Source organism: Bos javanicus, chromosome 12 (assembly GCF_032452875.1).
Source record: "Bos javanicus breed banteng chromosome 12, ARS-OSU_banteng_1.0, whole genome shotgun sequence".
NCBI classification, from domain to species: Eukaryota; Metazoa; Chordata; class Mammalia; order Artiodactyla; family Bovidae; genus Bos; species Bos javanicus.
The window spans coordinates 13,047,672-13,060,073 of record NC_083879.1 but is presented as its reverse complement, the minus strand read 5'-3'; the positions used below and the strand labels follow the sequence as shown (position 1 = coordinate 13,060,073).

Sequence of the window (12,402 nt, the reverse complement as noted above, 5' to 3'; positions counted from 1 at the left end):
ATGCTAAGTCACTTCAGTCATGTCCAGCTCTTTGTGACCCCATGGACTATAGCCTGCCAGGCTCCTCTGTCCATGGGATTCTCCAGGCTGGAATATTGAAGTGGGTTGCCATTTCCTTCTCCTCAGTGGACATGAACTTGGGCAAACTCTTGGAGATAGTGAAGGACAGGGAAGCCGGGCAGGCTGCAGTCCACGGGGTCGCAAAGAGTCAGACATGACTTAGTGACTGAACAACAACAGTAATTTTAACACCACTAAGGCCGTAAAAAGGTTTGACTTGAGGTCCATTCTTTGGGGTTATTTCTTTTGCTGCTGAGACTATCTTCAGCTGCCAGGGGAAGATACGTGCACGAATCCTCTTCCCCATGCCAAGGTCAATTACAGCTGTGTAGAAGGAACCCAGCTGCAGCAGGTTGATAAGTTTCAAGAGGCTACAAAGTGACTGAGTTAGGCAAGAACCAGAGGATTTGGGTCCAAGTTGAATGCTGTTGTTTGATGGGGAAGTCGAGAGGAAGGAGCCCATGGAAAGGCACGGTCCAGCAACTGCTGAGATGGTGTGGTCCAGAAGCCCTGCATGCCCAGTGTCCCCTCTGTGAAGGTCTGCTTATTTTCAGTATGCACAGCAGGGGGCTTACAAAATTGTCCACCCAGTGGCAGAGGACCTGAACCCTCTGGTCCCTTGTCCTCTTCCAGTGTTCTTGGGATTTCTCAGGAATGTTCTAATTCAAAGGAAGCTTTTACTCTAAAAGCTTCGAAAGTCATTTTATTCTACAGATTACAGTTGGAATGAAAGCCTTGCTAACTCTTTTTTTTAAATTTATTTTAATTGGAGGCTAATTACTTTACAACATTGTAGTGGTTTTTGCCACACATTGACATGAATCAGCCATGGGTTTACATGCCTCGCTTACTCTTTAAAAAAATTGTAATTGGAGGAAACCTGCTTCACAAGGTTGTGTTTGTTTCTGCCGTACAACAATGCAGATCAGCCATAACGGTACATATATCCCCTCCTTGTTGAGCTTTCCCCCCCCGTCCCTCCCATCTGGGTCATCACAGAACGCCAGGACAGGCTCCCTGTGAGACACAGCAACTTCTCACCAGCTGTCTGTTTTGCACACGGTAGGTGTGTATGCGATGATGCTACTTTCTCCATTCATCGCACTCTTTCCTTCTCCCACTGTAGGCTTGCTTACTCTTAGCTCCATTGCTCTTAAACCTCTCTACTTGTTCTTGCTGGTAAAATGCATGTGAATGGGAGAGATTATTTCCAGGTGTGGGGTTTGTATTAGACGTTATTCTTTTATTGACTCCTATTCAACAGATAAGCACTCAGTGCTCACTAGATGCTAGGGGAACATGGGCGCCCACTTGTTCAGAGCTTGTGCACAGCCCTGGACCTGAGGGATGGGAGCCTTGTGCTTCGGGCCCTGAGTGGAATCACACACACAGGTCTTGCTGAGGGCTGTGTTCTTGTCCTGTCCGCGGCTCTCTGGGGAACAGTTCTATGAGGACCTGCCTTGGCTGAGGCCCTTTTGGTTGAATCTCTTAGTACAGCCGCACAGGCCGAGGCCTCCCGTTGAGTAATATAGCCTGGAGGGAAGAAAGGAGATAAACTTCAAAGTCAACAGCTTTACAAAGCAAACAACTCTGCAAATATCCACATAGGCACAAAATTCCTTCTACTTTGTATGGTAGAAACAATTATTTTAGCATTCTCAGATTGTACAGTTTTTCAGGTTATGAGGTATGTTTTTCTTCCGGTACATTTCTCATTGAATAAGTTAATAAATTAATTAAATGAATAATAGTCTGTAGTTATTGCCAAATAGACAAATATTTGGAGAGGGACTTGAGCCATGAGAAATCTTCACATGAATTGCTTATCTTTAATAGCAAACTTGCTTCAGATAGAAACAGATACATTCAGTCTCAGTGTTTTTAAAGTACAGTCTGCAGACCCTGCACAAAAGAATCATTTGGTTCAGGCCACACTAATAATGCTCTTTAAAAATGCGTGTTTCCGACTCTATTTCAAAGAACTTCTGAGTCAGAAACACAGAAGGTTAAGCTTGAAAGTCTGTATTTTTTTTTTTTTTTGGTCCCACTGCATGGTATGTATGATCTTCATTTCTAGACTAGGGATCGAACCCATGCCCCTCCATTGGAAGCTCAAAGTCTTAACCAGTGGACCACCAGGGAAATCCCTGGAAGACTGTATTTTAATAACATAGACAAGTGTCTTATGTGCACTAAATATTGCATATCTCTGTTTCTGGTTTCATTGGCTTCTGTGCAGTTTTACTCTACAAATAAGGCTACCAGATGATAATCCTCATGCTTTCTGTCAGGCATGGGGATCCGGCTAAATTCTGGTTCTGCCATTTACTAGTTCCATGACCCTGGTCAAGTTGTTTAACTTACTCATGTGTCCAACTCTTTGAGATCCTATGGACTCTAGCCCACCAGGCTCCTCTGTCTATGGGATTTCCCAGGCAAGAATACTGGAGCAAGTTGCCAATTCCTTCTCCAGGGGATCTTCCCGAACCAGGGATTAAACCCGCATCTCTTATGTCTCCTGCATTGGCAGGTGGGTTCTTCACCACTAGCACCAGCCGGGAAACAGAACCTTGCCCAACATGGGGCATGAACCCACAACCCTGAGATTAAGAGTCTCATGCTCTACTGACCGAGCTATCTGGGCAGCTAATAAGAGATCTCCTGTAAACACTCACGTGTCTTTAGCACTTCTACCTTATTAGTGTTGTTCCTGTATTTGCACAAAAGGAAAATGCTGTTGTTGATTGTTCTTGATTTTAAATCATTTGCAAAAACCGTGCTTTCCTTTTGTGCAAATATAGGAACAACACTAATAAGATAGATGTGCTAAGACACGTGAGTGTTTACAGAAGAAAGGCTCTGTTGGAGTTAGAAGAGTGTAATAAGTGGGAGGCAGAGATTGAGAACATCTCCTGGAAGAAAGGGATTTTAATAACTACCTTTCCATAGACTGTTGCTTACAATCTACGAAGGCTTTCCACAACCATTCTTTTTGGTTCATAAAGTCCCATGTGGTTGGTGGAAGAAGAGAGATGGCAGACCTTGGGGTGAAGATGCGTGATCTTTGGTGTGACGCTCCTCACTGATGTTTATTCTCTATGTGATCTTGATCGAGTCCTGTAACCTGTCTGAGCTACAGTTTCCCACAGCAGTAAAGTGGGGATGAAAATGAGATATTCCGTGTAGAGCTCATAGCACAGTGTTGGAAACACGGTAGATACTTAATAAACATAAGCATTATTGCTGTGACTCAAATAAGCCAGTGAGTCTGCACGACCAGCGATGGGCTGAGCAGTGGGTTAGCCTAGATCATCTCTGCCCAAGCCCGTTGCCGCTTCTACTAGATCAAGTGCTCGTAAATCTCAGAGAGTTGTTGACATTTGATAACAAACCCTACTCCAATTTCTTTAAGCCCTCTTAATTTCCCCATAAAGCCTTGCTTTTTATTGTCAGAGAAAATCGTCTTTAAATTGACCTGCCAACCGTGTTGATAAAACAGCAGGCTGACAGGAGGCCATTCTTCTTGAATTATTTATCTGGAAACCCGACTTCCAGCTGTAGCATCGGAGGCCTCCTTCCTGAGGCGCCTGGTTCCGGTCAGGTAGTTAAACTCACCAAGCAGCTGCTGGTGCTGAAGGCTGTGAAGGTAGCGGGCCTGCAGGGCCTCCCACTGGGGCCTGGGGCTGTAAATCCTCATGATGCTGTAAAAGTAGCGCTGCTGCCCCTGGGTTAGGTCCTGCCAGAGCACAGCGGGGGACTCTGGTGAGTTGCTGGACTTGAGGATCAGAGTGTGATGTATTCAGAGCTGACTTGCACAGAAATAAGATGCTTCTCCCACTGTTTCCCTCCTCTTGTCCCTCTCTCAGTGAGTTTCCTTTCACCTCCCTTAGTTTACTTAAACTGTCTTCCACTGGCATCTGTAATGGTGAAAATGAGTTAAAAAAAAAAAAAAGATTCTAGGTAGGTAGGTCACAGTATTAGGTTGAGGGAGATCCAAGGATTTTCAATATCTGATGCTGAAGCTGAAGCTCCAATCCTTTGGCCATCTGATGCAAAAAGCCGACTCATTGGAAAAGACCCTGATGCTGGGAAAGATTGAAGGCAGGAGGAGAAGGGGATGACAGAGGATGAGATGGCTGGATGGCATCACCGACTCGGTGGACATGAGTTTGAAGGAACTCCGGGAGATGGTGAAGGACAGGGAAGCGTGGTGCAGTCCATGAAGTCACAGAGAGTCGGACTTAGCGACTGAACAATGATAACAACCTGTACTGATCTGTTATAATCCTTGTTGAGGAAGGTAGACTGAGAATCTGCCCAGGGCCTGAAGTGTGCCAGGCCTCTGGAGAGTAAAAGAACTTTCCATTCAGAGCTCTCAGCTTAAGCAGAGAAGATAGATGAGTGGATGGGTAATGTGATAAGCATTCAAGGTCATTAGTGAAAAAGTGCTATGAAAACAGAGAAGGAATAGAAGCTCATGTTAAGGAGTCAAGGAAGCTTCCTGGAAGAGAAGACCAACACGTCTGAGTCTGCCTTGTCAGGAGAGGTTCCCTAAAGGGGCTAGAATATGAATTCTCAAAGGGCATTGGCATCGCTTAGGAATCTGTGAGAAATTCAGATTCCCAGGCCTCACCAGACCTACAGAATCAGACACGGGGAGGGGTGGACCCAGGACTCTGGTGACCTCTGGGTGGTTTTGACACTTGTGCCGTAAAATTTGGGAACCACTGGACTAGAAGAAAATGAAAGGCTGCTTAGAGAGAGAAAGTGGTACACATTTTCTTCTGGGGTAGAAAATATCTGAATATATTGGGAATCAGACTTTTGGCATTTTTTTTTTAAACTTTAACCTGGCGGCTCAGACGGTAAAGAATCTGCCTGCAGTGCAGGAGACTCGGATTCGAGCCTTGGGTTGGGAAGATCCCCTGGAGGAGGAAATGGCAAGCCACTCGACTATTCTTGTCTGGAGAATTCCATGAACAGAGGAGCCTGGCAGGCTACAGTCCATAGGGTCACAAAGAGTAGGACACAACTGAGCGACTAACACTTTCACTGCAATTACAAAAAAAATTATTTTAACCAGGATATAGAGTCTGAGCTGGAAAAGCCTCTAGAGTGGGACAGCGGAAGATCACGGAAGCCTTTTATGCTACACTAAGAGGTTAAAGATTAGCTTTACTATGAAGAACCACTGGCCTTTCTTTAAGGCAGTGGTTCTCAACAGGAGTGATTTTGACCCTCAAGGGACATTTGGCAGTGTCTGAAGAAATTCTTGGTTGTCAGAGATGGTGGGAAGGAAGATGGTTGCCCCTGGCATTCAGGGGTTAGAAGCCAGGGATGCTGAACATACTACAGAGCACGAGATAGCCTCCCAGTGCCCCCAGACAAGAAGTACCCAGGCCCAAATGCCATTCTGTGAGCTGGCTGGATCTGCATTGTAGAAAGACCACCCTGGACCTGCAGGCAGAATGGCCTTGAGGGAAGACAGACCGCTGGTAAGGAGACCATTTGGAAAGCCATTACCTACTGCAGGGAGGAACAGGAAGGGCTGTACCACAATTGTTGTTATATACCTGCCACATATATAGAGATGAGGAAACAGAGGAAGTGGCAGCAACGCTTTAGAAAAATCAAGATGAAATAAGTTCGTGTGTGCGTGCGTGCTAAGCTGCTCAGTCGTGTCCAACTCCGTGACCCCACAGACTGTGGCCTGCCAGGCTCCTCTGTCCATGGGATTCTCCAAGAATAGTGGAGTGAGTTGCCATTTCCTTCTCCAGGGGATCTTCCCAACCCAGGGATCAAACCCATGTCTCTTATGTCTTCTGCATTGGCAGGCAGGTTTTTTACCACTAATGCCACCTGGGAAACCCCAAATAATTTCACCTTAGGCTAAAACATTCAAAGCAATGACAGAATTTCAAAACCAGTTGATAACCATGTAGTAAAAAGTAAACTTAAGATAATTATGTATAAGCTAAGTGAATTTTATCTGCGAAAACATTTTGTGTGGTGTTGAAATCTGTCAGTTTTTTTTTAAGATCTAGAGACCTTAAACTTGATATTAAAAATATATTCAGAGAGCAAGTAGCTGAGCCAAGTACTTCACACTTGAGATATTATTTCAGTTTTACAGTTTCCGAATTAGATGTTTTAAAAGATAATATATTTGAAGAAGAGAATAGATCCCTAATTAAGCCTTTTCAAATGATTGAGAACAATATAACATGAAAATTGCAAGCCACTTCAAGAGCAAAGCTCCAAAGTGCAATGGGAGTTTCCATTATATAAGATAAAACCTTAAAAATTATAGTTTTATTTTACAAGGGGGAAAAAAAAAAGCATAGTTCTTTTCCTTAGGAGAATACCATCTTCCTAAATGAGAAGTAATAGATAATGCTTTTTTTTTCTGATTTTATTTTAAACTTTTTATTTTGTATTGGGGTATAGCCAACACAGCTCAGAACACAGAGGTGTGGGCTTTAAAAAAAGCTTTTTTTTTAAATACACTTACTCCTTGGAAGGAAAGTTATGACCAACCTAGATAGCATATTGAAAAGCAGAGACATTACTTTGCCAACAAAGGTCCATGTAGTCAAGGCTATGGTTTTTTCTGTGGTCATGTATGGATGTGAGAGTTGGACTGTGAAGAAGGCTGAGTGCTGAAGAATTGATGCTTTTGAACTGTGGTGTTGGAGAAGACTCTTGAGAGTCCCTTGGACTGCAAGGAGATCCAACCAGTCCATTCTGAAGGAGATCAGCCCTGGGATTTCTTTGGAAGGAATGATGCTAAAGCTGAAACTCCAGTACTTTGGCCACCTCATGCGAAGAGCTGACTCATTTTAAAAGACTCTGATGCTGGGAGGGATTGGGGGCAAGAGGAGAAGGGGACGACAGAGGATGAGATGGCTGGATGGCATCATTGACTCGATGGACGTGAGTCTGAGTGAACTCCGGGAGTTGGTGATGGACAGGGAGGCCTGGAGTGCTGCGATTCATGGGGTCGCAAAGAGTCGGACACGACTGAGCGACTGATCTGATCTGATCTGATCTGATAGCCCATTAAGAATGTTGTGATAGTTTCAGTTGAACAGGGAAGGGACTCAGCCATACATATACATGTATCCATTCTCCCCCAAGCTCCCCTCCCATCCAGGCTGCCACATTACGTTGAACAGAGTTCCCTGTGCTCTATAGTGATCCTTGTTGGTTACCCATTTGAAATACAGCAGCATGTACCTGTCCATCTCAAACCCCCTATCCATCCCCTCCCCTCATCCTGGCAACCATAAGTTCATTCTCAAAGTCTGTGACATAGCAGATGACATTTTTGATGTTGTCACCCTATTGCTTAGCTTTCCTTGAGGGGAAGAGTTCCTAAAGGGGGACGGATGTAGGATTAGATCATCCGAGTGCTCCTTCATTCTCTCAGACACACTGTCGACACACAGTGAGGGTGTGCATCGAGCCCTGTGTTCTCCCTAATGCCAGGTAAACCCTCACCCCCTGAAGAAGAGCCAGAGAAGGCCCCTCCACCTGCGAATAACATGCTGTACCTTCAACAATGGCGTGTCAGAGGCAGAGCGAGGGACTCGAATGCGAGGAATATGTGGCACATTGCACAGCTTTTGTTGTCTTTTCCATTTCTCTCCCATCTTTATTCTGTACCTGGAAGGGACAACAAAGCCAAAGCACAGCATAGATTTTCATGTTGTTCAAACAATTTTGGGGGATGTACCTAAGTAAGTAAGCAATCAAGTAAATAAGTAAACAGATAGATGTTATTTATTTCAAGGGAAAAGACATTTTCTCAAATGATTTCATGGAATTGGACCTCACCAGACTTCTTAATTCTGCACGTTTCCCCAATTCTCATCCCTTACTTGTTGTTCCATCACCAAGCAGTGTCTGACTCTTTGCTGTAGCCAGGGACAACAGCATGCTAGGGTTCTGGTCCTTCAGTATCTCCCGGAGTTTGCTCAGACTCATGTCCACTGAGTCGATGATGACATACAAACATCTCTTCCCTTGTCGCCCCCTTCTGCCCTCAATCTTTCCCAGCATCAGGGTCTTTTCCAATGAGTTGGCTCTTCACATTAGGTGGCCAAATTATTGGAGCTTCAGCTTCAGTATCAGTCCTTCCAGTAAATATTCAGGATTGATTTCCTTTAGGATTGACTAGTTTAATCTCCTGGCTATCCAAGGGACTCTCATGAGCCTTCTCCAGCATTACAGTTTGAAAGCATCACTTCTTCGGTGCTCGGCCTTCTTTATGGTCCAGTTCTCTCATCTTTACGTGACTATCGGAAAAACCATAGCTTTGACTATACAGACCTTTGTCAGCAAAGCGATGTCACTGCTTTTTAATATGTCGTCTAGGTTTATCATAGCTTTTCTTCCAAGGAGCAAGCGTCTTTTAATTTTGTGCTGCAGTCACCATTGCAGTCATTTTGGAGCCCAAGAAAATAAAATCTGTCACTGATTCCACTTTTTCCCATCTATTTGCCATGAAGTCATGGAACCCAACCCAAGGGAATAAATCAGAGTCCTTTGTCTTTCTGCTTACTCTGCATTTGGGACAGGTGGGTTATAAAACCACATCAGGTCTTAACAGTTATTTCTTGATAACTCTAAATAATAGTTATTACTTTATCTGATTCTGCAAGTAATATATATCATTTTTGAAAATTTAAAAATAGAAGAGGAAATACGATCATCCATAATTTAACAGTGCATAACTATTGTTGTCACTTGATTGATTTCATTTTACTATTTTTTCCCCGTGTACATCCACTGTGATATTAGAACAGGGAGATCATCCTCTCTCTGTTATGCACCTCCCCAGCACATTTAATAACCTTTGAAAATATGATTTATCATGGCAGTATATATATCTTTACATCATTTTCCATTTCTTGCACATTCAGATTTGCTGTTTTTCCAGCCTTGTACTATTAAAGAAGCTGTTAAATCTGGCCATGTTTCTAACCTGACAAAGATACAGAATGAAGGAGCCACAGCTGCTATGATTAAGTCTCATTTCCTTTCCACACAATTCAGGATTTAGAATCTGAGGTGTATAGAATAATTTAAAAATTAGCCATCAAGCAAGAATAAACATATTGGAGCAGGGTTGACATGGCAGAGTGAAAATCCCAGCATTTCTCCTCTCTTCCCTCCTTTGCCCTTGCCAACGATGTCTACCTCAACGGTTTACTTGATTACCTGAAATTTTTAAAAAGTTCACTTAACTGAAGTATAGTTGATTTACAGTGTTGTGTTGATTTTGGCTATACAGCAGAGTGATTCAGTTGTACGTATATACACATTTCTTTTCACATACTTTTCCATTATGGTTTATTACAGAGTGGTGGGTATAATTCCCTGTGCTATAGAGTAGGACCTTGTGGTTTATCCATTCTATATATAATATGATTAGCTGAGATCTGAAAATAGAATGCTCTCACTTTAGGTCAGTTCCTCCTCTCTCCTCTACCCCATTGTATGCTCACGCACATGTGCATGCAGGAGCACCACAGGACACACACTTAAGAATTTTAACATGGGAGAAATCTCTGGTTCCAAGTTTACAGAGCTAAGGCTCAGATTTTCCAGAAGAGAAATTGATTAGGGGAATGTCAGTCGGCATCTTTGTGTGTCTTGTTTCCTCAATATAAACTTATAATTTAAACTATTTTATTCAATATTGCTTTCCTTCCATGTGCTCTCCAGAAACCATCCCAACCAAGATACACTCTTTTAATATTGATGGTGATAGACGCCTACACTCTACCCTGTAATCAAATCATCTCCATATCCCTCCTCCCATTTTCCAGGTCTGTAGAGCAGAACATAAATATTCTTCAAAGCTGGAAAGATTTTTTTTCTTTTCTCAAATAGCATCAGGAAATGACTGACAATCTTTCTTAGGGCGGCATTTCATGTGTGCTTTCCTTGGGCTGTTGCTAAGGAAATCCATCTTACTGAATCAAGTGGTCTGTGCTTGATAAAGTTTGATTAAAATGCTTGCAGAGCTCAGGGAGGAAATATCTACCAAAAAAATTATATCTGAAACCAAAAGACAGATTTGCTTAAAAGAAACTTACCCTGTATTGTAATCTCCCCTCAGTGTAGTTTTCCCGCAAGGTCTCTTTCTTCATGGGGTGGTGGCGGTACAATCCTGTTTGTTGATAAGCTGATATCCAAGCGACATCATGTGATGAAACAAAGAGCTGGGAGATTTGGCTGCTCGCCTTTCCCTGCTTCTAGGCAACATGCAGCTGCACACTTTAATCTTTTATCTTTTTTTCCCCCCAAATTTTATATCTAATTAAGTGTCAACTTCTAATCTACCATATCTGCATTCAGTGCAGACACCAGGGAGAAAAGTACATGGAGACAGAGAGACTGAATATTAAAGGTCAAGAGATCCATCAGAGCAACAGCCCATTATATGTGTATTTCTCAGATTTGGAATCAGTAATCCCCATCCCTGTTGCTCAGAAGGATGAGGGAATAATTCCTAAATACAGATTACAGGCATAAACTTGTGGTGATCTATGGAGTGGTCCCATATGTTAAGATAATGTTCCGTTCTCAGTTTTTGGAGTAGTGTGCTATTCTCCATGTTTGATCTTGACTTGAGGGCGCATGATGAAGAACTTATGGCACAAGATTCTTGCCCACATGGACGTCATCAGCGTGAGCCTCCCATTGTAACCTGACTCATGAGAGCAATCTTATCACTTCCTCTGGGCTAGTGTTATGACTACAGACTACTTTTTTTCAGATTGTCTGCAAAAATGAAGAGTTCCAAGGGAAAATGGAAGAGGAAATAGCAAAAAAGAAAACCACGAATTCAAGACTCTTCAGAGGCTAAAGGGAAGAAAAATATAGAGAGATAAAAGTGATGAATTGTGTAGCTTAAAAGAGAAAAGGCTCAACAAAAACAGTTTGCATTTTCCCACAATAATTTAAGTGCAGACCTTCTGGGGAATAAACATGATACAAGCAAGAGTCTATAAATGCCAGTGAATACCCCCAAACCTCTCAGATTCAGGTCAGAGAGGTGATTCTCGACTGAGAGAGAGAGATCAGTTGTCTGCAGAGTTGACACTGTCTGTTGAGTCTCCCTTGAATGTTTTTCTAGAAAGTGATGAAATGCCTTCTAGGCCTCACCACATCTGCTGACAGTTACACACACACGCAGATTCATACCAACATGCATCACTCCCTGCCAGGTAGGGAAAACAGAGACAGATCTAGGCGTTTCACTGAGAGGGAGCTGAAGATAAGAAATAGAAAAGTTTGGGAATGGCCTGCATGGGAGCAGAATAAGAAAGGCTAGCTAATCCAAAGATTGGCAATTGCACTAAATTGCTACTGTACCTAGAGCTGGTGGTCAAAGGGAGAAATGATTTCAGCCAGAGCCCATGAACACTGGGCCACAAAGGCGGCTTCTGTTGGGCCACTGCTGCCGAAACAGCACCCCAGGACCTGGTACTCACCTGCTAGTCTCGCTTCTATGTTCTTTCTGACACCTTATTACTGTTGCTGTTACTGCTGTCGCTGGCCTGGCTGCTGCCATTGCTAACATGGTCGCTGATGCTGCCACTGTTACAAGCGCAAGCAGCAGTCATTCCCCTTCTCCTCTCCCCCAGATTTCCATCTCCTGCATCCCAGTGGATGCCAACCGGTGAGGAATTCCAAGATGTATTTTGAAGTCTTCTCACTACTGTGTCAAGGGCTTCCCTGGTATCTCAGATGGTAAGGAACCTGCCTACAGTGCAGAAGACCTGGGTTCAATTTCTGAGATGGGAAGATCCCCTGGAGGAGGGCATGGCAACCCATTCCAGTATTCTTGCCTGCAGAATCCCATGGACAGAGGAGCCTGGCAGGCTACAGTCCAGGGAATCGCAAAGAGTCGGACACGACTGAGTAACTAACATTTTCACTTTCACTGTAGTAAAGAGGAAGGGTAAACGTGTAGAAGGGTAAGCATGAAGCTGAGAGATAAAAGACACCCCTGCATGTGAGAATGCCATCAACAAAAATTTAAGAGGTGCCTCAGGGATCTGTGAAGTCTGGAGAAGGCTGAAGGACTTAGACATGCAGCCGGTGTCTGCCTAATACCACTAAAGTTTGGAATTTTGTAAGAAAAGGCAATAAAAGATAATCACCTAGCTCCATAGATGGTATCGGGGCTTCCCTGGTGACTCAGCAGTAAAGAATCCACTTGCAAAGCAGGAGACTCGGATTCGATCCCTGGGTTGGGAAGATCCCCTGGAGAGAGAAATGGCAACCCACTCCAGTATTTTTGTCTGGGAAATCCCATGGACGGAGGAG

The 12,402-nt window shown here is 43.5% G+C and overlaps 1 protein-coding gene across 1 annotated transcript; it reads right to left on the bottom strand.

The window, feature by feature from the left end:
• Positions 1 to 746: 746 nt before the first annotated feature.
• FAM216B (family with sequence similarity 216 member B) lies at positions 747 to 11,087 on the bottom strand. The gene is made up of 4 exons (XM_061434494.1): positions 10,164 to 11,087; positions 7,614 to 7,725; positions 3,676 to 3,796; positions 747 to 1,593 (listed from the first exon to the last, which is right to left on the bottom strand). Exons 2-4 carry the CDS (start codon positions 7,710 to 7,712, stop codon positions 1,376 to 1,378), a joined length of 438 nt encoding a protein of 145 aa, XP_061290478.1. The 5' UTR covers positions 7,713 to 7,725; positions 10,164 to 11,087; the 3' UTR covers positions 747 to 1,375.
• Positions 11,088 to 12,402: the final 1,315 nt, after the last annotated feature.